Genomic DNA, 19,727 nt, shown 5'->3' with positions numbered 1-19,727 from the left:
GTGGGGGGGGCATGGCTGGAGCCTCACCTGGGAAGGAACACCGGCTTCTGGGCCAGATGTTCACGCAGCTCTGGAGATGCAGAATCTGAGTTCAGGTATCTGCTCACGTAGTCTGACCACCTCTGTGGAGGAGAGAGCGGAGAAAAAATAAATACACCTCAGTGTTTTTCCCCTCGGACTGTTTTTCCAGCAGCTGTGCCGTTGCGAGCGCGTCCGTGAGAAGTGTTCATGGTAACTCAACTGTTTCACACACTAACACGCACCATTACCCTCACATGGAATATTAACCATTCCTGCAAACCTGAGGAAATAAAGAAGACCGTCCAACAGTTTTATACCGACATCAATGTGCTGATCTTTCATCAATACATCGACACATGCCTAAGCAATACTGATTTACCAAAACTTGAGGAAGTACAGAAGTAAAAATGTATTTATACAGCACCTTTCACAGAAAATATATAAAAAAATACATCATAAAAAAGCACAAAGAAACACAAAATAAAAGCAATAAAATAAAAGGGGAGGTATCAGACAGACTGAAGACTTCCACAGTAATGCGCTCAAACTCGTGGCCAACAACGAGTCACGAGTTCCTTCATAGAATCTCCCAAAAGTGTAATCTTGGAAAACTCAAGCCGACAGATTAACATCCAAACTTCCCCCATACATGAAAACTACTAGTCTGTCTTGTACTGAAACCTGAAGGAGTCTCACCTCTGCCTCTGCTGGCTCATCAGAGTTCTCCTCCTCTGTGTCCAGCAGCTCCATGGCCAGACTGACGGATCCTCGGCTCTTCACGAACATCAACTACATCAAAAAAAAAAACACCAGCAGTTACAGGAAACCGTCTGTAAACAACGTGTTCAAAAATAGTTGATGTTGTTAGTGTTTACCTTGAAGCAGTTCTCATCTGACATAAGCTGCTCGGCCTTGCGCTGGTAGACGCCCTCTGCTGTGGCCCTGGATGTCTGCGTGGACAACGTGCCTCCCGTGGCTTTGTTGGCACTTTCGCTCAGGTACATGTCCGTCACACGTGAACATACGTCATCGGTGACGAGGTGCTGGAGCTGTAGGAACAGGAACTCAGTGACTTCAGGGTTACACCTTCATCATCACAAGCAATATATATTTCACTCCTCAACTCCTGCCCACAGTTCCACTTGTGACATGACAATTAAAAACCCATTTTATGTTTTCTGTACAAATTCAGTCAAGTTTGATCTGAATTAAACTTCTCAGTGCTGAAGTTAAGAGCTCGCTTTTTTATTATTACATCTAGATCCAAACATTATTTCCTGAGAAAATCTTGCAATGTTTAGGACAGTGATAAAACAATTCCTTAAACCGGCACCATAAGGTTACTGGGCCGTTCCCCGGCACAGGCCCCATCCCTGCACCGAGGTTCATGCAAATCGGTTCAGTGTGTTTTGCGTAATCCAGCTGACAAACCAACCAACCAACAGACAGACAGACGCGGTTGAAAACAGATCCTCCTCAGGGGAGGTAATCAAATGATGTAATCTCGAATGTGCTGACCTGCCGGACGATGCTCTGGATGAGTTTGTCCATGGTGAAGGCAATGTAGGCGTGGATAGTAAACATTTCCCTCAGGGAATCCTCGTACTGAGCCGGCTCCATGTTTCCATCCAGAAGGTTTCGCACCATTTCCAGAAACACGGAGTAATAGTCCTCAACGTCGACATCCACTGCAGGCAGAAAACAGCCGGTGTGATAAGTTGTATGGTGAGATATGACAAAATATGACAACACTAGTTAGTGAATATTCATAGTAAAACATCAAGATAAAAATTAAATCACTAGTGGCTTGATTTCTTACTTGGCTCCTTCATCTTCAGTTGGATTGCTGGATTTTCATTTTTCTCCCTTTTGAACCCCAAAACTTCTCTTTCCCACTCTCGCTCACGAGCATCCTCCTCTATCTGCTTCTCCGCTTGGCCGTAGATCCGCAGTAAACGAGAACAGAGGATGTGGTGAAGACGAAGGAAGATATACCAGTAGTTGTTCACGAAGAACAGGTTATAGGCATCGTCTGTGCCCCGCAGCTTCTGAGCTGCCGTGTTGCTGAAGAGGAGCTTGGACTTCGTCGGGCTGCTGCCTGGCAGGCCGTTGTGCTTCTTGGGGCCGTCTTGATCCATCTCCACGTCCTCTTCGTCCTCTTCTTCCTCCTCCTCTACATCGGAGAGCTCGCCTCGCCGTGCGAACAGCAGGTCAGGGATGAAGTGGTGGATGATCTGTTTGATCTTGTACTTGTCTTCTTTCTGGATGCCCACCTGTCTTTTGACGTGGTGGATGATGAGGGCAGCGGCGTCTTCCAGGATCTGGCTGTCTTCATAGGTCAGGGTCATGTGCGGGCCGCTGGGTGGCGGTGCGGCAGTTTCCTCTGACGCTCGCTCCTGGCGCTACAAGAAAAAGCAGACGGGAGTAAATTGGGCTGAACTTAACAAAGAGTGGCATCAAGCGTGAGAGCAAAAGAAATCTAGAAAACAAGAGCTTCAAAAAACAAATTCAACTGCTGTCAAATGCAATTACAACAACCATCGATCACAATCACCGTTATGATTTCCTTACTTTGAATGACACAGAGAAAACAAAGATCAAACTCAACACACTACGTCACACTGAACAAAACAAATCACAACCTTCACAACCCAAATAAACTATTATATAATAACTAAGAAACCAAAACAAATCAAATCAACAGAACATCTTTACTTACATCATCATATAGCAACTCAATTTCATTGAGCAAGGTCTTTGAACGCAGCACTTTGGTGTCATTCTGCTTGAAGTTGATGCCTTGGTGGTCGAGTGACTTCAGGTAATACTTTTCATTCTGCTCCCGCCAGATTTTGTTGAATCCTCTCTGAGCTTCTCTCCACTCCTCCTCCTTCATTTTTAATCTGAAACCATGACAAAAAAAATGTATTCACAACCCAAAGTGGTGCAAACCAAATCTTATAACATATGAACAGCTGTTCCGCCCCGACCACAGGCAGACAAGAAATAAACCACTTACCTTTTCAGCACTATGGGGACAGACACAGCCGGGTTCCTCTTCAGCCCGTCAATGATGTCGTGGGCCTTGTCTCCATATATCCTCTGGATAGCTTTGCGGTGAATGACCTCTGAGGAGCCACCCATGGTGTTGTCCAGCTTGAAGCGCAGCTGCTCCTCAGCTGACATCCGTGAAAGCCTCCGCTGCACCGTCTCCAGGACTCGTATCGTGGCAAGGTTGGTTTCCAACACAACATCCAGCTGAATGGGACACAATCACATTGAAATATATGAGTTTGACTATGACTGATTATGTCTGGTGGTGTCACCAGGTTTTCCATGGATGTCCAAGTCTTTCTGTGGTCTTCAGACTCCTGGGCAAAGTGAGTCATACAGAGGAAGCGCAGCACACATTCTTCTAACCACACAAGAACCTACGGGTTTTACTCTAGAGAGCGAGTGGACTGAGTGTTCCTCACCTCAAAGCGCTCATCCTCACATCTGTAAATGTGCTCCTCATACTGAGTCTTCTTGGAGCTCACAAATGTAGAATCCTCAGACCACGATGGAAACGACACCCACGTGTCATTCAGGACCTGCAACAGGACAATTCAACTTTACATTTAAGCAAAATATTAAATGTGAAAGGTCTCATGTACGACGCCGTTGAATCCACGGAAGGCGCAAACATTCAAGCGCAACTGACAGCAATGATCCAAACTTGGGGTCACATACATACTGTTTGTAATATGAGAGATACCAATAATAGATAACCAATAATCATTTAAGTCATTAAATAGGTAAAGATTGGGATCATCTCTGTGGTTGTGGCTTCTTTGCAAATGTGAGGATCTGATCATTTCCTGTGTCACATCATTACATTTCATATTTTTGGTGTTTTGTTTAGACTAAATGATCAATAAAGCATTTTACCAACAAACTGATCCAAAATGAAAATAATATTTAGTTGCATCACTGCCTAATTCAATCGCCACATCGGTTACTTAATTTTGATTATTATCCATTTATCCACTTAAAGCACATTTTACTGGAACTCGGTTTGTGGTAAATGTTCATTTACAAGCAGCAGCAACAACAAGTCCGAATCCTGGGGCTGTTTTCTCCAAGCCACATACATTGATACCCCTGTAATTGTCCGGCCTGTGGGAGGGAATAAATAGCTTATCACGACAAAAATCTCTTCAACGCGGGACTTCCTCCAGTGACTCACCTCTCTGCACAGCGGCGTCCTTCCTGTGCACTTGGGCTGCTGGTAGCTCTTGGGCAGTGCTCTATAGCTGGATCCAAGCCTCTTGCAGGAAGCGTAGTCAATCTCCATGGCGATGCCCTCCGTTGCACGCTCCTTGGGTAAACTCTCTGCATGGCTCGACTCCCCGTGACTAAACTCTCGGTAGCCCAGGAAGTTTTTAAACCAAGTAAAAAGCTCTGGGAATTTTCTGTGTAATATATGTGAAATAAAGAATAATGAGGCTACAGTCCTGTGGCTGGCAGATGTATAAACTGACATTTTAAGTATCATTAAATGTGATGTAAATGTATGTTGATACATATGAAATCAACACTTTGTTTCATTAAAAAACTAATCTACAATATGGAACGGTTCAGTCATATCTGCATGCATCATACGTGTAACCGCGGCACGGACTGAACTTACCCAAGAAATGGGATGACTAACTGGACCAGCTCAGCACGAGAAATGACTTCCTGATTGAAGATGTGCAGACAGCGCAGAAAGTTGTCATAGGCCTCAGAGCTCCGGAGAGCCTTCTTCACCTGTTCGTGACAACAACAAAAATGTAAATGAACAAACTTTCCCTCGACATGATTTTATCGCTTCAAGGACTTTGGTTACTGAACATGATACTGACCTTCTCAAAGAACATAGTTTCAGTGCTGGTGCTGTGTTTGCTGGCTTCAGTCATGCCATGGTCCTTCCCCATTATTTTGGGTTTCTTCTGCAAAGGTAATAAAAGACACGATAAAACAAGGCTCTCTTAGTTTTTAATATTAGTTTCATTTTGAAAATGGAAAATGTTCTAAAAGAAAAATACTTAAAATCTGGGTTTGGGTGGATTTAAAACGCATCCAATCAGCCTGTTTATCTGGAGAAACCCAGTCAAGACTAGTTCAACCTAATAAAAAGCCCTGCAATAAAGCCTACCTTCATGAATGTTCTACTGTTCTGTTCAACTTTATAGTCACTTTGGAGGACGCAGTATGCTGTGTGATGCTGCTGAACTCAATTTGTCTACCCTCATTAATATAAATGGGCAACACATGGAGAGGAATACCACTTTGCAGCATACTGATGACGTCTTCTGTAATATTGAATACATGTAGTGGTGGTGTGTACCTTGACGGGCGGTGTGGGTCCCACTCCAGCAGGTCTTCTGATCGGCAGGCCGTTCTGGCTCAGTCTTTGTTTATTGTTCAGTAAGGGTCTCTTTACTGTCCCGCCGTGATCATTGCGCACAGACTCTGCCCTGTCTGGTGCCGTCTTGCTCAGCAGCTGAAAACAAAGTATTATCATATGGTATTATTATAATCTTGTCAAAGAGAAAATGTGTGTAAATACAGTCAACTTTTGCAAAAAGCTCAATATAAAGAGAGGGAACGTGTCCCGACAGAATAAGAGGCAGATTACTAGCTTGGTGTTTAGGTGGTTGTTTCAAATGTGTTGTTATATATTTATTCTCAAAGCCTGAAAAACGTTGCTTACATTTTGCCATAAACAGTCCAGTCCAGTTAACATGGGCGACCCTGCAGGAGTGCATTCACGCAGACTCACCACTGAGCTGTTTGCGTCGGGCAGGAACTGTCCGAACTCAGAGAGCAGGTCCTCCTGGTTCTTGAAGAGCCTTGCCACCTGAGTGTAGACCTCCTGCTCAGTCAGTGCTGGAGTGTAGTTACCTCCTGCCTCTTTAGCATTTCTTTGTTCCTTCTAGAAAATTTATAATAAAAGAGGAAGGAAGTGGTGAGATTACCACTTTACCATTACTGTGGGTGCATCCCATTTTCCTTTCTCTGGCAGACAAAAACACACACATTTATGCCGAGTACAAACAGCCCGTAAATGACACAGTGCTGGATTAATTTCTCATCGCTGTGCGTTTCCTTACCTGGTATGTGTGCAAGATTTCCAAGAAGGCTTTGTAGATGTCTGGCTGACCCTGGAAGCGGTTCTTGATCTTGTTGACATAGTTTATAGCGTGGTTGAACTCCACGGGCTGGTTGTTCTGGAGGGGCGGCCCGGCAGACGGCGTGCTGCTCACTGGAGTGTGGGACTGGACCGAAGGTGAGCGCGGTGAGGCATAGGATGGGATGGATGGATTGGGCTGGCTTGTGGGTGTATGGGCTGGAGACTGAATTGGCTGTTGAGCACAAAAGAGGAGCACAAGCATGTTATAACACTCGTGTGTCGAGGAAACTGGAGCGAGAGAAAAAGGCGATTTAATGTCTCTATTTCACTTTACTCAATTCAGTGGAAAAAACAGAAGATATTCTACCTTGCTGGTTTTATTCGGAGCAGGTTGAGCGGGGATGGGTGGGGTGGTGGTGGTGGTGGTGGTAGTGGTAGTGTGTGGGCCAGGCTGTGGCAGACTCTGGTGCTGGTGATGGCTTGCAGGTTGGCTGGATGCTCCACTTACAGGGATGTTCTGAACAGAAATACCATGAGGGGTGATGTAGTGGATCTGGCCCGGCGTGGTCACGTTGACTAAATCGTTGGTTTGAACCTCGATCTTGTATCCAGGGGGCAGGAAAGTGTTAAAACCCATGATGAGGTCTGGGTGGCCCTTGAAGAGCTGGGACACACGGTTGATGACTCCAGGAGTGTCTATGCTGTACGGACAGAATGAACAATATTAATTTATCATCTAATTCATTATCAGAATGCTAAAACTTGACACGGGAGCGGGAAAAAATTACAACTCACCTCTGTGACTTGAACTCTTTCATTATATCAAGAAAATCGTTATAAACTTGTGGCTGATTCCCAAACTGCAGCTTCACTTGATCCAGATAGGACAACGCATCTTCAACCTGCAAAGTAAAGAATGAAAAATTAATCGGCGGATCTCATCCCCAAAAATCTGAATTTCTGTAACTGCCGAGTTCATCATCAATATGAATTTAGAATTAGAAAAAGACAGAACAAGCTCAAAAATGTCTACAAGTTAAAGAAGGTCTTGTTTTCTACTATGTGAAATAAAACTTTTTTTTTTTTGTTTGTTTCATTGGTGATTTAATTACATGTCATCACAATCGGCCCAGATACTTTGGTGGGTATATTTTAAACGTTTCTCCATGTGGTGTTACCTTCAGTCGCTGAAACTGCTGCTGTCCTTGAGTTGAAGTTATGGGGGTGGGTGGGTGAACGTGACCTTGGACCACTGCAGGGCCCTGCGACTGCACTGTGAGACCGTGTGCGTGGGGACCGACATGTGGTGCAGTATTGCTGTGTCCGTGTCCACTTGTGCTCTGAGGCATTGTAGGCACCTTTTTAGGAAGAAATGTACAAGAACATTAGGATCCATAAACCTAAACAGATGACAATGTCTTTGCTGGGAGTTATAAAAAAACTGTGTACTTATTATTACAATTACACCGAGTAAAAAACTTCTAAAAACTTGCACTTTGAAAGATTCACAAGTCAAGATTACCCTACCATTTTATTAACATTCAGTTCAGATGCTGCTCCTCTGAGGTGAACCACTTTAATCGGCAGACAATCAGCTCACAGTAAAAGTTTTCAGAGTTTAAAATGGTCGGTAAAAGACCACACCATCATACCTGGTAGCCCTGGGGGAGAGAATACTGGATGCCGGTGGATGGCTGCATGTTGTCTGCGGCTGCCTCTATCACAGTCGGGGCCGGGGCGAGGGCCCGGTGCTGGAAGCTCTCTGCAATACCTTGAACTGGGGGGCGACGCGATTGCTGTTGCTGGGGTGCAAATATTGGTTCCTGGTCCTCCACACGCCTCTTCATTGTATACACATACTCAAAGGGGCTAAAGTGAACAAAGACAGATGGGTAGTTAACAGGCGGCTAGGTGTTACATAGTGTGTGAACTAAAAACAAAGGTTAAAGTTTCTTCATGTACTCCACTGAAAACTATGACATGATTGCTAAATTTGTTTCAATACTTTAAACTGCAATTGGAACTGTTGTAGTTTTCTTTATGGTCAATATACACTCAAGGTGAAAGGTGTTTCGGTATAATGCAACCCATAAAACTTTGCCACGAGTGTCATAGAGGTACTTTGTCCTGATAATAAATATTAAAAGTTACATTTAAAAATTATGATTATTAATCTGAAATATTGGTATTTGACAGTGTTAGTGTTTTGACAGATGTAACGTTGATGTGAAAATTTTGTCACCATCACAGGTCCAGTCTGTGTACATAAAGATAGTATCAATCTCAATTTACCTGATAAATAAATGTTGCAGCAACTACAGTGATGTTTTAATATTTTTCAATCCATGCAGTTATTTAAACTCTAATTTGCACTATATTTACACTTGGAAAGGCATGAAGAATCAAATTTAAAATAAAACACAAATACAAATCACAAACATGAAGCAAAATAATTTTCATGAATAAAAAAAATAATAATTAAGAAATCAGGTAGAAACAGGCAAAAACTAACTTGGCTCCTCAAAACAAAAGCCTAAAAGAATGGTATTAAACAAAATGCTCGCCTATGACTGTCCATAAATAGACGTGCTGTAGCTGTACAGCAGAATGGCTGTGGCTGCCAGTTAGGGACCGTCTCTCAAGTAACAACCATAGTTACAGTACTGTCACGAAGTGCAACAGTTAACTGTTTTTTTTTGTTTTTTTTTTTTACTCAATTGATAAATAATAATCATGTTGTTCAATTAATATATAATTTGCGAGATGTCCATAATAGATTTGATGCAGTGCTTTTAAACATTCCTAATTTTATTGAATATACACTATTTGTTTATATTTTATAAAATGTTTACATGTAAACAAATGATAAAATATTAAGCTGCTATTCATGAGATTGAAAAAGAAAATAAAATAAGATATGATCCATTGTGAGCAGCAAAAATGTTGAGTGATATATCAATATTTTAGTGAAAATGTGTCATTACTATTAATAATAATAATAATAATAATACTCCTATTAGTTAAGGCTGCCTATAACCCATTCTGTAGGTTGAGGTGGATCTAGTTGAACTATTCATAGAGATAATTTAGTGATGGCATAACTTATTATAATATGTGGCCCTCAGCACACTCCATACGTGTATACAGAGAAAGGTAATTTGTTGACGCTCCCTAAGAGAACGTCATTGCATTTGGTCAGCGGAGAGCAGACATTGTGCCTCATTGCCCTGCACCACCAATTTCGGAAAACACGGTGGCTGAGCGTACGGTCTTCAGTCGCAGAGATCGTGTCTGTCGCATATCCATCTGCAAATATTCTTTGCCGAAACGCGAAGCAAACACTGCAGATAGTAAAATACAGCGAAATTAGTCGAGTAGCGCTGCAAAAAAACCTGACATTTAGCCGCCAGCAAACACTTTTTCCAGGCGTGTAGGCGCAGTCTCTCTCGCTCGCTGTAGCCCTGCCTCATCCCCTCCCCCTCTCTGCCAAACACCGAGCTTAACGCCATCCGTTTTTCTGTGAGCTGACCGCTTTCGCTTGTCTGATGGCTGACGCTGGCTTTCGTCCTAGCTCGAAGTTATGTGGCGAGCAAGCTAGCCTTTATTATCCGCAGACTAAAGGCTGGTGTGGCAGAAAGAACCAGTGAGTGCGGGGTTTGTGTCTGAGAGTGGCCGCTGACAGTCCTCAGTAAACGGTACTAAGCTGAACGTGTTGGCTAACTGACGTTAAGTGGAAGATGTTGAAAAGAAAACAGCCATGTCTAATCGCAGCTGATAACGCGACAAGGAAGTCGACTGCTTAGTTTAAAACATAAAGGCTACCGTTACATTAGAAAAATTAAATAAAGTTACATAGCCGGTAATTAATTCTGGCTGTGTTGGCCGGTCAGGTCAGGAAGAACGCTAGCTAGCCAAGAAGCTAACACTAGCTTCTACATGTCGTTAACGTCGCATTAACGTCAAGTTATGCGTGAAGTTCGACAGAAAAAAATAAGCTGTCACACAAACCGCTTCTCCGCCAGTCATATTTGTATCACAACAACCCCGACCTAGGCAGTGAAATGTAATTTAGCAAAAACAAACTAACAACAAAAATGCATGTTGTCAGGTCAGTCTTGGCGTTAGCATGCCAGCTAATTCATGGTCGCCGCTGTTAGCTTGCTAGCTTGACTAACTTACCGAACCTGCGAGCTAATGTAGCTACTACTAAAAAACAATCCTGTTATTTTGCTGGAAAGCGAAAACACACCAAATGTAAAGCTATCACAGAAAATGCAGCCAGTGTTAGCCCACCATCTGGTTTGTTCGGCAAGGTTATGTAGCAGCTAACTAAATGCTACGTTAGCACAACAACCAACCCCCCTCCATCAGCACAGGGTCTCTTCGGCTAACGAGCTAACTTTAACTTACCTCGCAGGACTGCCACCAGCAACAACTTGACACACCGGCGTAACGGAGCCCAAACACTAAGTCGCTACTCGTGCATTAACCCGCCTGTGACAAAAAAAAGTGAACTTCTGAGAAGTGGTCGCAAATGGAAATGTCAAAAATGAAATTGACCGTAGTGGCTACGTCGCTAACAACAGTGTATGTATGAAGCGGTGTTCCTTGAACATAGAGGCGTGTCCTCCGCGAAGGCGGGCTGGTCTCCTCCCAGTCTGCACTGCGATTGGTCAGCTCTCCAGAATGAAAACAAATACAGTGGAGGCAGTGAGCCAGTATCTTTGGTTAAAGGCGTCCGGTTAGTTTATGGTCGTGTCAAGTGCAGGGTTATCTGCACTCTGTCTGCACCACAGCCTCCATGTTACTCGCCTGTTACATTATAGACATGGCTGGATTAACCTCCTAACCCCTCCACCATACACAGGCACCCAGAAACCAGGCAGTGCCTTACACATTAATTACACAATTGACAGAAAATTAATTTTAAATATAAATACCAACATGTCACTGGTAGCAGCTTCTCAAATGTGAATATAAAGTCAGTTGGCGGTTTAATAGGTACACCAAGCTAAAATACAACAGTCCTGCAATAAATCATCCCTTCCTGAAGGTTATAATATTCAGTTTTTATTGATTCTGCTTTAGAGAGGTGCTGATTATTGTGTGATCATTTTGGAGGATGTAGTTTGTGGTGTTGCGTTGTGCACAGAAATGTCCCTGTTAATTAGCCAACTACAGGACAAGTTGGCAAGATGAAGGACTCATCAGAGTTACTATGCAGCAGTGCGAATTTTGAACAAAATTTATGTAGACACAAATGATACAGGGTAAACCTGGCTTTTGGGGTCCCTGGTAAGTTGACCTTTGACATCAGTTTTCTACTGTTCCCAAAGGATCAATAATGAATTGACATGCTCAAATTAGCATTTTAGCCCTTTCTATGAAGTTTGAAAAATGTTGCATTATGTAATTTCTATTTTATTTTGATGGAGTGTAGTTTACACTTTTTTATCTGATTTATTTTATTATATTTAAGTTACCTATGTATTCAAGTTGTTTGATTTGTAAGCGTATCATAACAAAGTTAACATTATTATGACTAGCAGTAATAGTATTCTATCTGCATTATGAGCATAATGTGAATAAATAAAGTGATTTTTTGTTTAATTCTACAAACTGGCTCCTTCTCATTACGTGCTTTTTACATTGTTCAAATAGCAAACTGATCATCAGCCACTACAGCTTTGTAGATCAATAAAACAAATAACTCAGTTTGAAAAAGTGTTTAATAGTTTATGTTATACAAACAATATGATATAGAAAAAACAGATATTTTTCTTTTTCAACGTAAAGATACAGGTAGAAGCACATCTCATAACCATACACACATTTCACAGTCTCAAACAGTTTTTTTTAGGTCAAAGTCAAAATGCACAAATTAGTGTCTGCGTGTTCAAATATCTGAGTCAAAGTATACGTTTATAGATTTTCAAATACACCAAACTTTTTTCCAATGTTCGATGTGATAAGTTAAACATTTTGTAAACAGTGAGCAGCAGTGGATAATAAGAGCTTAGGAAAAAAGGCTATTTATTATCCCCTGCTCTGTTGTTATGAACATCCAACCCGGTGAACTATTTTGACTGGATTCTGTTACTTAGTCTTTATAACTTTTTATTGTCTGCAAACAAAATACTGCTTGCATCTGCTCAACAGTTTACTCAGAGAAACTGCTAGCTAGTAAAATACAAATAAATAACAGTGCAGGATAATGAAGTCTGAGCTGTCAGAAAGTGAGGGGGAAGAGAGGGAGAATGACATGCAACGCAGTCCCCACGGACCACGATAAGTGTCATGTCTCCTCACATAAGCAAGTTAAAAATAAAGCCTCATCTTAGGGAGAGTATTTTATTTTATTCTATGAGCCCATGTCTATGTCACATCCTTTAGCATCTTAACCGTCACTAGTGAAATAACACAGTAATAAGGAAGGTTCACTGTGCGCAGTGCAGCAAATCATTTGTTGACAGCGACGTAGGGTGTAGTGTGGTTTTTATTTGAAAGCTTAATGCACACAGAAGAATCATGGGGAAAAACAACATGTGATGAATTAGATCTTCAAATACCCCAAGCAGGCAAATGTAGTGCTTCACACTGTGACAGGTCATCCTGCAGGAGCATGTTCAGTAAAGAAAGATGTTTTGAAGGAATACGCCGACGGTTGTTAAAATCACTCCTGCTGCCACGGATGAGGCCTGTGGTGGAGCTGCGAGAGGAGAGAGGAGAGAGGAGAGGTTACAGTTGTGTGTTTGTGTATGTACATTTTAAACTTCAAAGTGTCACAGAGATTAAAAAATAAGATAAAAGTAATATAAAAGAAACATAATCATAAATATTAAAAGTTGACCCTGAAATACACATTTTTAATTTGTGAGTCCCCAAACAGTTATTTAGTTTAGTTTGTGCCTCCAACCAGCTACGCATTTGATAATTAATATCAAACAGCTTAATATATAAATATCAGCCTGTGCTCATTATTTTCCTTCAAAATAAAACAACAATCACAGAAAACTTCAAAGATAAAGAAAATGGTTTTGCTTGCTGTCACTGTGAGAGTTATCTCTACACGAAGAGATGGAGGCTTGTTTAAAGATAACATTTTACCATGGGAGGTGGTGGTGTTCTGGGCGGCTGAGGTACTTGTAACAGAAGCAGTAGCAGTAGTCGTAGTTGATGTCGTGGTGGTGGCGGCGGTCGTGGCCGTGTTGGCGGTTGTGGGCGGTGTAGTAGCCGTGACAACGAGGCTGACGGGTCCTGAGCGGATGGTGTAGGTTTTGGTAAAAACGCTGTTCACCAGCATTCTGTGATTAATGGAGCGGGTGCACAGATCGGGGCACTTCTGAGAAGGCATGGTGGCGATGCACAGGTTGACCGTGCACTGGACGTACATCTGAAGAACACAAAGTCAAGACAGCTCAAAAACATTTCATAAGTTCAACACATGACAATCTATAAGACAAGATGGAACTTGAAACACTGGAAATCTCCTCATGGTGAAGCTGATGCTGATGAATCTCATTAATCTTGTAGTTATTTGGTTATAGACCTAAGTATTGAAGAAATTGATGTTTTTAGCTGATGATCGCTCTTGGTGAAAAATAAAGGGATCATCAAAGTTACGACAATTAAGTGTCATAAATGTAGCTGTCGAGACATTTCACTCAAAAACCACAAAAATCTACTTCATGCTAAAACAAGAGGAAAAGTTAGGGAGTCGCTACAGTCAGCATCATCCATGAACGTCTGCCAGAGTCAGCTCCTCGTGGTCGTATCCCTCCGCCACTCAGACTAGTTCCAGAGTTACATCCCTGTTTATTCAGTCACAGAAAATATGAACCATTTGTGTGAAATTTTGTCATAATTTCTGTGTGAAGTTTTGAGTAATGGCTAAAAAGTGTTTTGTGAGGTCACACTGACCTTGAACTTTGACCCCCAAAATGTAATGAGTGTACTGAGTATCGCCTTGGTCTACATGAGTGTCTTATACTCGTATCAAATCTTATACTCGATTCAAAAAGAACCATTCACCACTAAAGTCTGTATGTAAAATAGATTTTCTGCTTGGGGACATTTAGAAAAAATACGCAGATGAAGTGGACGGCACGCTGTGTTTACGTGTGTTGCATGAGAGTACGGACCGTCGATCCCTTGGCCTCCAGTTTGCTCAAATCGAGGCGGTAAATCTTGGAGTTGCTTTGTGTTAAAATGACCTCCAATGTGCTGTTGGAAGTGGCACACCTGAAAGAGAAAAGAATGATATGACGACACGACGTCTGCAGCCGCAAACAGAGTCAATATTTCTTTGGTGCAGTATCTGTCTTTTTCAAAACTTACAAGCAAAAACAAGTGGATTGTCACTGACCCTTGCTCCAGGATGGGGCTGCTTACTGCGAAGTCCTCCGTCTCAGACTCAAGACAGTTGCTCACCACCAGCTCGGCTCGGTCCACGCTGCAGTTGGACAACACATGGAGGTCCAGCTGTTTGATCCTGGACCCAATGACCCCGCTGGAGGAGGTGCCGTTAGTGGAGCCGGCGGAGGTGCTGTTGCTCTCTGATGGTGACCGCACCACTCGACGCGTTTGCACTGGCGGGATGTAGACGGAGCGTAACCTGGGGATGCGTGTGAATGTTGCGAGGGGTCCCTCTCCTGGAAGGTGGAATTCTATCCAAAAGGTGACCTCACCGAAGGTCTCGTTCTCAGTGGGCATGGTGATCTTGTACTGCGGTCCCTTGACCTGTGCTCCGGGGATCCGGCAGGCCAGAGGGAGGATGAGGGAGGGCTGGCGGCTCACCACGGTGTAGGGTCGCACACTTTGCAAGGTATTGGTGTAAACGAGCTCTGAGCCAGAGTGCTGGAAAACAGGAGAGGATGAAGGAAGAAGTTAAACGAGTAACTTCACACCAGACTGGAAGGCGGTATTTTACGACCCTCTCCGGCCTGTTTCACCTCAGGTGCGCTCAGAAATGTGCTTTGATGCACCTGTAACCACTCAACAGTGTCCCGGAGCACACCTGTACAAGAGGAGGTCAAACCACCTGAGGTCGGCAGAGACAAGATATTCAGGTGGTGTTAATTTACTCTTTAACACAGCTTATACAACAGATGGAGACAGGAAGTTATAAACTACAAAGTAATGAAAGTAATTATGTTTTACTGAGTCATTTACATTTTGGGATGAAATAGCCTGTAACTGCAGTTTCTTTTTCTTTTCTCTTTTTTATTGTGACGTGTGAATGCAACACACTCGTCCCCTGTTGTCTGATCCTTAATGTACGTGTGTTTACAGCTGCGTCCAATCAGAGCTGTAACGATCAGTCGATAATATGATCGTCAGAAACTTTTCATCCATCGGGGCTAAAGAAAGCTGCTCTGCTCATCTGGACGTGAACACACCAAACATCCTTCAAAAGCTGCGCTAGTCAGCACTTTACCATCATAAGCACAGGTTTATGTGAAACCCAAAGGAAGGAAGGAAGGAAGGAAGTAAAATGAAAGAAAGCCACGTGGCGCATGTTACCACAGTCTTGGTGCCGCAGCTGCTCAGGGAGATGCGGGCCGTCAGGTGTGTGTTGTTGTAGCTGACAGGACAGGTGGGGCTGTTGAGCTGCAGCTCGTCCAGCTTGATGTTGCTCAGGGAGGCGACAGGAAGCACCAGACTCATCTCTGTCTTCTCACACTTCAGCTCTGCGGGCAGACACCAGCAGATTCTTATTCTTCCTCTGCACTCACACTCACAACACAACGTTCAACATAAGAGAGTGTAATGTGTTCTTCACCTGTTCCAGCGGGGAGCGTCCTCATTTCCCCTGAAAAAAAACCAAACAGAAGAGAGACGAGTTTCAATAGTAGATAGTTAATATTTCTGAGGAGCCCTGCTGTGAGGCGGGGAGTGGTGTACTGTGAGCTACAGTGCAGCATAACTGGAATTCTTATGGCATTTCTCCAAAGCTGAAGGTCTTACTTTGGTACAGCCACACGCATCTGGGCTCCGACTGCAAACTGGAAAGACAGGAAGCACAAATCAGACCTTTGTTCCTGAACACTCGACTGGCAGGACAAGCAGGTGTGTCTGTGAATCGTATACTGTGATCAACTTATTCTGCAGTTACTGTTGTCACATATCAGAAATGTGTGTAGATACATGTACATAATGTGTACCTGTGTGTCTCTGTGCACAAGACTGAGTAACAACTGAAAGTGAAAGTAAGTAGTTACACCTGTAACCTGTGGCTACAACATGTCGGCACACTTGTATATTGTAATATATATTTACTGTACGTAATTTCCCTTCCAAGAGCACGAAACTGTTGCTGTCGACTTTTGAGAGTCAAGTTAAAAGTAGGAGCAGCACAGACTTGCTCTATGAATATAAACTCCAGGGCCGTTGGTTCAGTTGGTTCATCAGTTAAAGAGCAATTCCAGTTCACTTAACACCACTAGTTTAGGAACAACAGAGGAACTGATTACTGCTAACTGAATTATAGTATACAGTATATAACCTCTGGGTATTTGCAGCAAAGCAGACGGGCAGAAGGCGGGTCAGGTTGTTCTGGGAGCGGACCCAGGCCATGCTCAGAGCTGACAGGGGGCCGACTGACTTGAAGTCGGTCCTGTGGAGCTCAGGGGGCCCGACCACTGCCACCTCTGACACACTGCAGACACAGAGACAAACATTTCATTTCTACTTTCAGGATCAAACACAAAAAGTTTTTCTGACATTTTATTGACGAATTGATGAACTGAGAAAAAGAATCAGGGCAGAATAACTGAAGATGATCATTAAAGACATCCTTGAGGAAGATACACCGTGATGCGCTGGTTGCTGTGGTGGATGCGGCATGTGCCACTGGATCAATGCATTGTGTTGCGAAGGACACGCGGGACGCACCTCTCCAGCTGTGACATGAAGTTGACGTCGAGCTTCACCTCCTGGTACGGCAGGACGAACAGCGTGGAGTCCTCTGTGGGCGTCTCACCTGTCGCCACAGGTTCGTCGCTGCAGCTGGAAGTCGACTCCTCCACTGGAGGGAAGGAGAACATGTTCAAATGATATCAGAGGGCGGGAGAGGAGCTGACTACAACCTTATCCTGTGTGTCTATATGTTCGGTCCACGGTTATTAATCATATATAAGAAGCATTAATGTTTAATACGTGACTGACAGCCTCACCTGTGAGAGACAGGTGCACAGGGACGGAGCTGAGGGGAGACGTGTCTGTGACGCGGACCGTCTTGGGCACAGGGATGTGGTCCTCGGCCATCAGGTGGATGAAGTACCGTCCTGCCGGGGCTTCTCCGGTGAATGTCAACATACATTTCTCCTGGGGAGAGAGTCCAACAGAAGGGGGTGTGTGTCGGGCCGTGGAGCTCTGCGGCCTCAGGTGAGAGAACAAACGTCAGAGGAGTGACGGTAAAAGACACACTCCCTCGAGCGCTGAACCGTAACCAGGAAGTGAATCGGTTTGTCTGGATTATCTTGTTTTCATAATCGTTTGAAGCCAAAATTGTAATCGAAAATAAAATGAGACGAATCGCTCAGCTCGAACTCAAAGTGCTTTTCTACAATACCTCCCACTTTCACTCATTCATACACTGACGGAACAGACATCAGGGGCGACTGACGGGTTCAGGGTTCAGTCTCTTGCCCAAGGGCACTTCGACGTGCAGAGGAGCCGGGGATCGAACCTGCGGGTTGCTCATCTCATCCTCCATCTCTGAGACAGCTGAGCACATTGCAATCTCTTGAGGTCAGGGGAAGTTTCTGTTCCGCTCCGACGCTTCACACAGTTACACCCGGAGCTGCTCGGATAATGTCGCTATGTACTTTCACTATTTCAGTTTGATGCGGCTTTACAGACTCACAGAGCTCTTCATTAGGAACACCTGCTGATTGGTGCAATCAGCCAATCACGTGGCAGCAGTGCAGAAAGAAACATGCAGAGCAGGAGCTTCAGTTACTGTGTTTCTGCAGCTGCTGATCTCCTGGTTATTTCACACACAGAGTCCCTTAATACAAATCACGGGTTGAATACCACAGCCTGTCTGAGTTTATCTTTATGGCCACACTTTACCATCTTCTAATGGCGCCTTCCCGCTCACACGTGTCATAAATCTAAAAGTCCTCTCAGACTGGTTCTGTAGATAGATAGATACTTTATTTACCCCCCAGGGGAAATTCATGACTCCCCAGACCTGACTCCAGTCAACACCTCCGGGATGTGGTAGAACAGGCGGGTGGCAGCAAGAACGTGCAGCTGACAAACCCGCAGCTGACAAACCCGCGGACGTGACGTCATGTCGTCATGTCATCAGAACAGCACCGTAGGCATGTTTCCATCATCATCCTATGGAAGCCGTGAAAGGAAGACCTGAGGCCGTTCAGAGAGCGAGGGGAGGCCGGTGTTCCTAATAAAGTGCTCAGTGAGTCAGACATTGATCTGACAGCTGGAGCCACCGGTTACTCTGCAGATAAAGATTCTTCAGACAATCTGACGATTTGTTTTGTGACTAAAGTGCAGAACTGCGTCTGAATCATAGTTCAACTACAACAGCACAATTTAACAATGATAATGCAATAATGAAGGATACACATATAAAATAATATAACACTACGAATTTGGACATTTTGCATAAAGAGTACTTTTGTATAAGTATATAAGTAAATGAAATAAGCCTGCAGTATTGCAGTATTTCTTTTACTGAACTATATTTCCAGTAGGAGATGAAGCTGGATTTTCAGATTTTCTACTTTTAACCTTTTCATGACTCATAATCTTCATAATCATCTTTTTAAAAGTAAAAACATTTTTTCAAAATAAAGAAGAAGAACTTTTCCAAGTTGAAATCCCTGTGTTGTTCTCATGTGTTGTGCTTCAGGAAACACTGACTGACCTCCTCCAGCTCTATGAAGCTGTGCCGAGCGCAGCTGAGACACTCTCCCTGCTCGGGCCGGGCGAAGCGACAGCGCACCTTGTCCCCATCCACGTCTTTGACGGACAGGTAGAAGTGGTGAGGGCAGTTCACACGGGCCCTGATCACACAACACAACACGACACACACACACACACACAACACAACACACACAACACATCACAACACAACACAACACAACACAACACACACACACAACACAACACAACACACGACACGACACGACACGACACGACACGACACGACACACACACACACACACACACACACACACACACACACACACACACGGAGATGATCAGCTCCTCAAATCACACAGACACAGCGAAGGAGGAAACTAACGTGGTGAATCTGCAGAACTGACAGACGAGGTGTAAAGTATCACAGTAACTGGTGCTGGGGTCTGGACTGAGAATCAATCAATCAATCAATCAATCTCACCTAAAATGCAACGTTTTATGAATCACTTCCATAACATCAAATTATCTGACATCATCTGTGTGTGTGTGTGTGTGTGTGCGTGTGTGTGAGTGTGTGGACGTGTGAGTGTGTGAGTGTGAGTGTGAGTGTGTGTGTGTGTGTGTGTGTGTGTGTGTGTGTGAGTGTGGGTGTGTG

General features: G+C 43.7%; 2 protein-coding genes across 3 annotated transcripts in view; both read right to left on the bottom strand.

Moving 5' to 3' along the window:
* LOC111659425 (paired amphipathic helix protein Sin3a-like) overlaps positions 1-10,800 on the bottom strand; it is a 16,636-nt gene extending 5,836 nt beyond the window's left edge. Inside the window, exons 1-19 of one of the 2 annotated variants that reach the window (XM_023412379.2) lie at positions 10,589-10,800; positions 7,831-8,047; positions 7,357-7,536; positions 6,974-7,080; positions 6,546-6,879; positions 6,159-6,410; positions 5,759-5,980; positions 5,393-5,548; positions 4,908-4,994; positions 4,694-4,812; positions 4,250-4,475; positions 3,498-3,614; positions 3,041-3,279; positions 2,741-2,924; positions 1,841-2,423; positions 1,540-1,709; positions 897-1,070; positions 718-810; positions 28-122 (exon numbers count right to left, since the gene is read on the bottom strand). In XM_023412379.2, coding sequence (XP_023268147.1) covers positions 28-122; positions 718-810; positions 897-1,070; positions 1,540-1,709; positions 1,841-2,423; positions 2,741-2,924; positions 3,041-3,279; positions 3,498-3,614; positions 4,250-4,475; positions 4,694-4,812; positions 4,908-4,994; positions 5,393-5,548; positions 5,759-5,980; positions 6,159-6,410; positions 6,546-6,879; positions 6,974-7,080; positions 7,357-7,536; positions 7,831-8,025 — 3,533 coding nt within the window. In that variant the 5' untranslated portion in view covers positions 8,026-8,047; positions 10,589-10,800. The remainder of the gene's footprint in view (positions 1-27; positions 123-717; positions 811-896; positions 1,071-1,539; positions 1,710-1,840; positions 2,424-2,740; positions 2,925-3,040; positions 3,280-3,497; positions 3,615-4,249; positions 4,476-4,693; positions 4,813-4,907; positions 4,995-5,392; positions 5,549-5,758; positions 5,981-6,158; positions 6,411-6,545; positions 6,880-6,973; positions 7,081-7,356; positions 7,537-7,830; positions 8,048-10,588) is intronic. The other variant, XM_023412380.2, reaches the window with a different exon arrangement.
* A 1,089-nt stretch (positions 10,801-11,889) lies between these two features.
* Positions 11,890-19,727, bottom strand: part of LOC111659435 (uncharacterized) — a 10,584-nt gene continuing 2,746 nt past the window's right edge. Inside the window, exons 5-15 of the mRNA XM_023412413.2 lie at positions 19,074-19,212; positions 17,353-17,503; positions 17,072-17,204; positions 16,683-16,835; positions 16,145-16,182; positions 15,960-15,989; positions 15,701-15,867; positions 14,544-15,034; positions 14,320-14,419; positions 13,286-13,571; positions 11,890-12,887 (exon numbers count right to left, since the gene is read on the bottom strand). Of these exons, the coding sequence (XP_023268181.2) occupies positions 12,805-12,887; positions 13,286-13,571; positions 14,320-14,419; positions 14,544-15,034; positions 15,701-15,867; positions 15,960-15,989; positions 16,145-16,182; positions 16,683-16,835; positions 17,072-17,204; positions 17,353-17,503; positions 19,074-19,212 (1,771 nt within the window). The 3' untranslated portion in view covers positions 11,890-12,804. The remainder of the gene's footprint in view (positions 12,888-13,285; positions 13,572-14,319; positions 14,420-14,543; positions 15,035-15,700; positions 15,868-15,959; positions 15,990-16,144; positions 16,183-16,682; positions 16,836-17,071; positions 17,205-17,352; positions 17,504-19,073; positions 19,213-19,727) is intronic.

The sequence above is a fragment of the Seriola lalandi genome, unplaced genomic scaffold (genome assembly GCF_002814215.2).
Source record: "Seriola lalandi dorsalis isolate HSWRI2012SDOR001 ecotype SW California unplaced genomic scaffold, Sedor1 jcf7180002054478, whole genome shotgun sequence".
In the NCBI taxonomy this organism is placed as follows: domain Eukaryota; kingdom Metazoa; phylum Chordata; class Actinopteri; order Carangiformes; family Carangidae; genus Seriola; species Seriola lalandi.
Note: the sequence above shows the minus strand (reverse complement) of the source record. Positions and strands in the feature narration are given on the sequence as shown.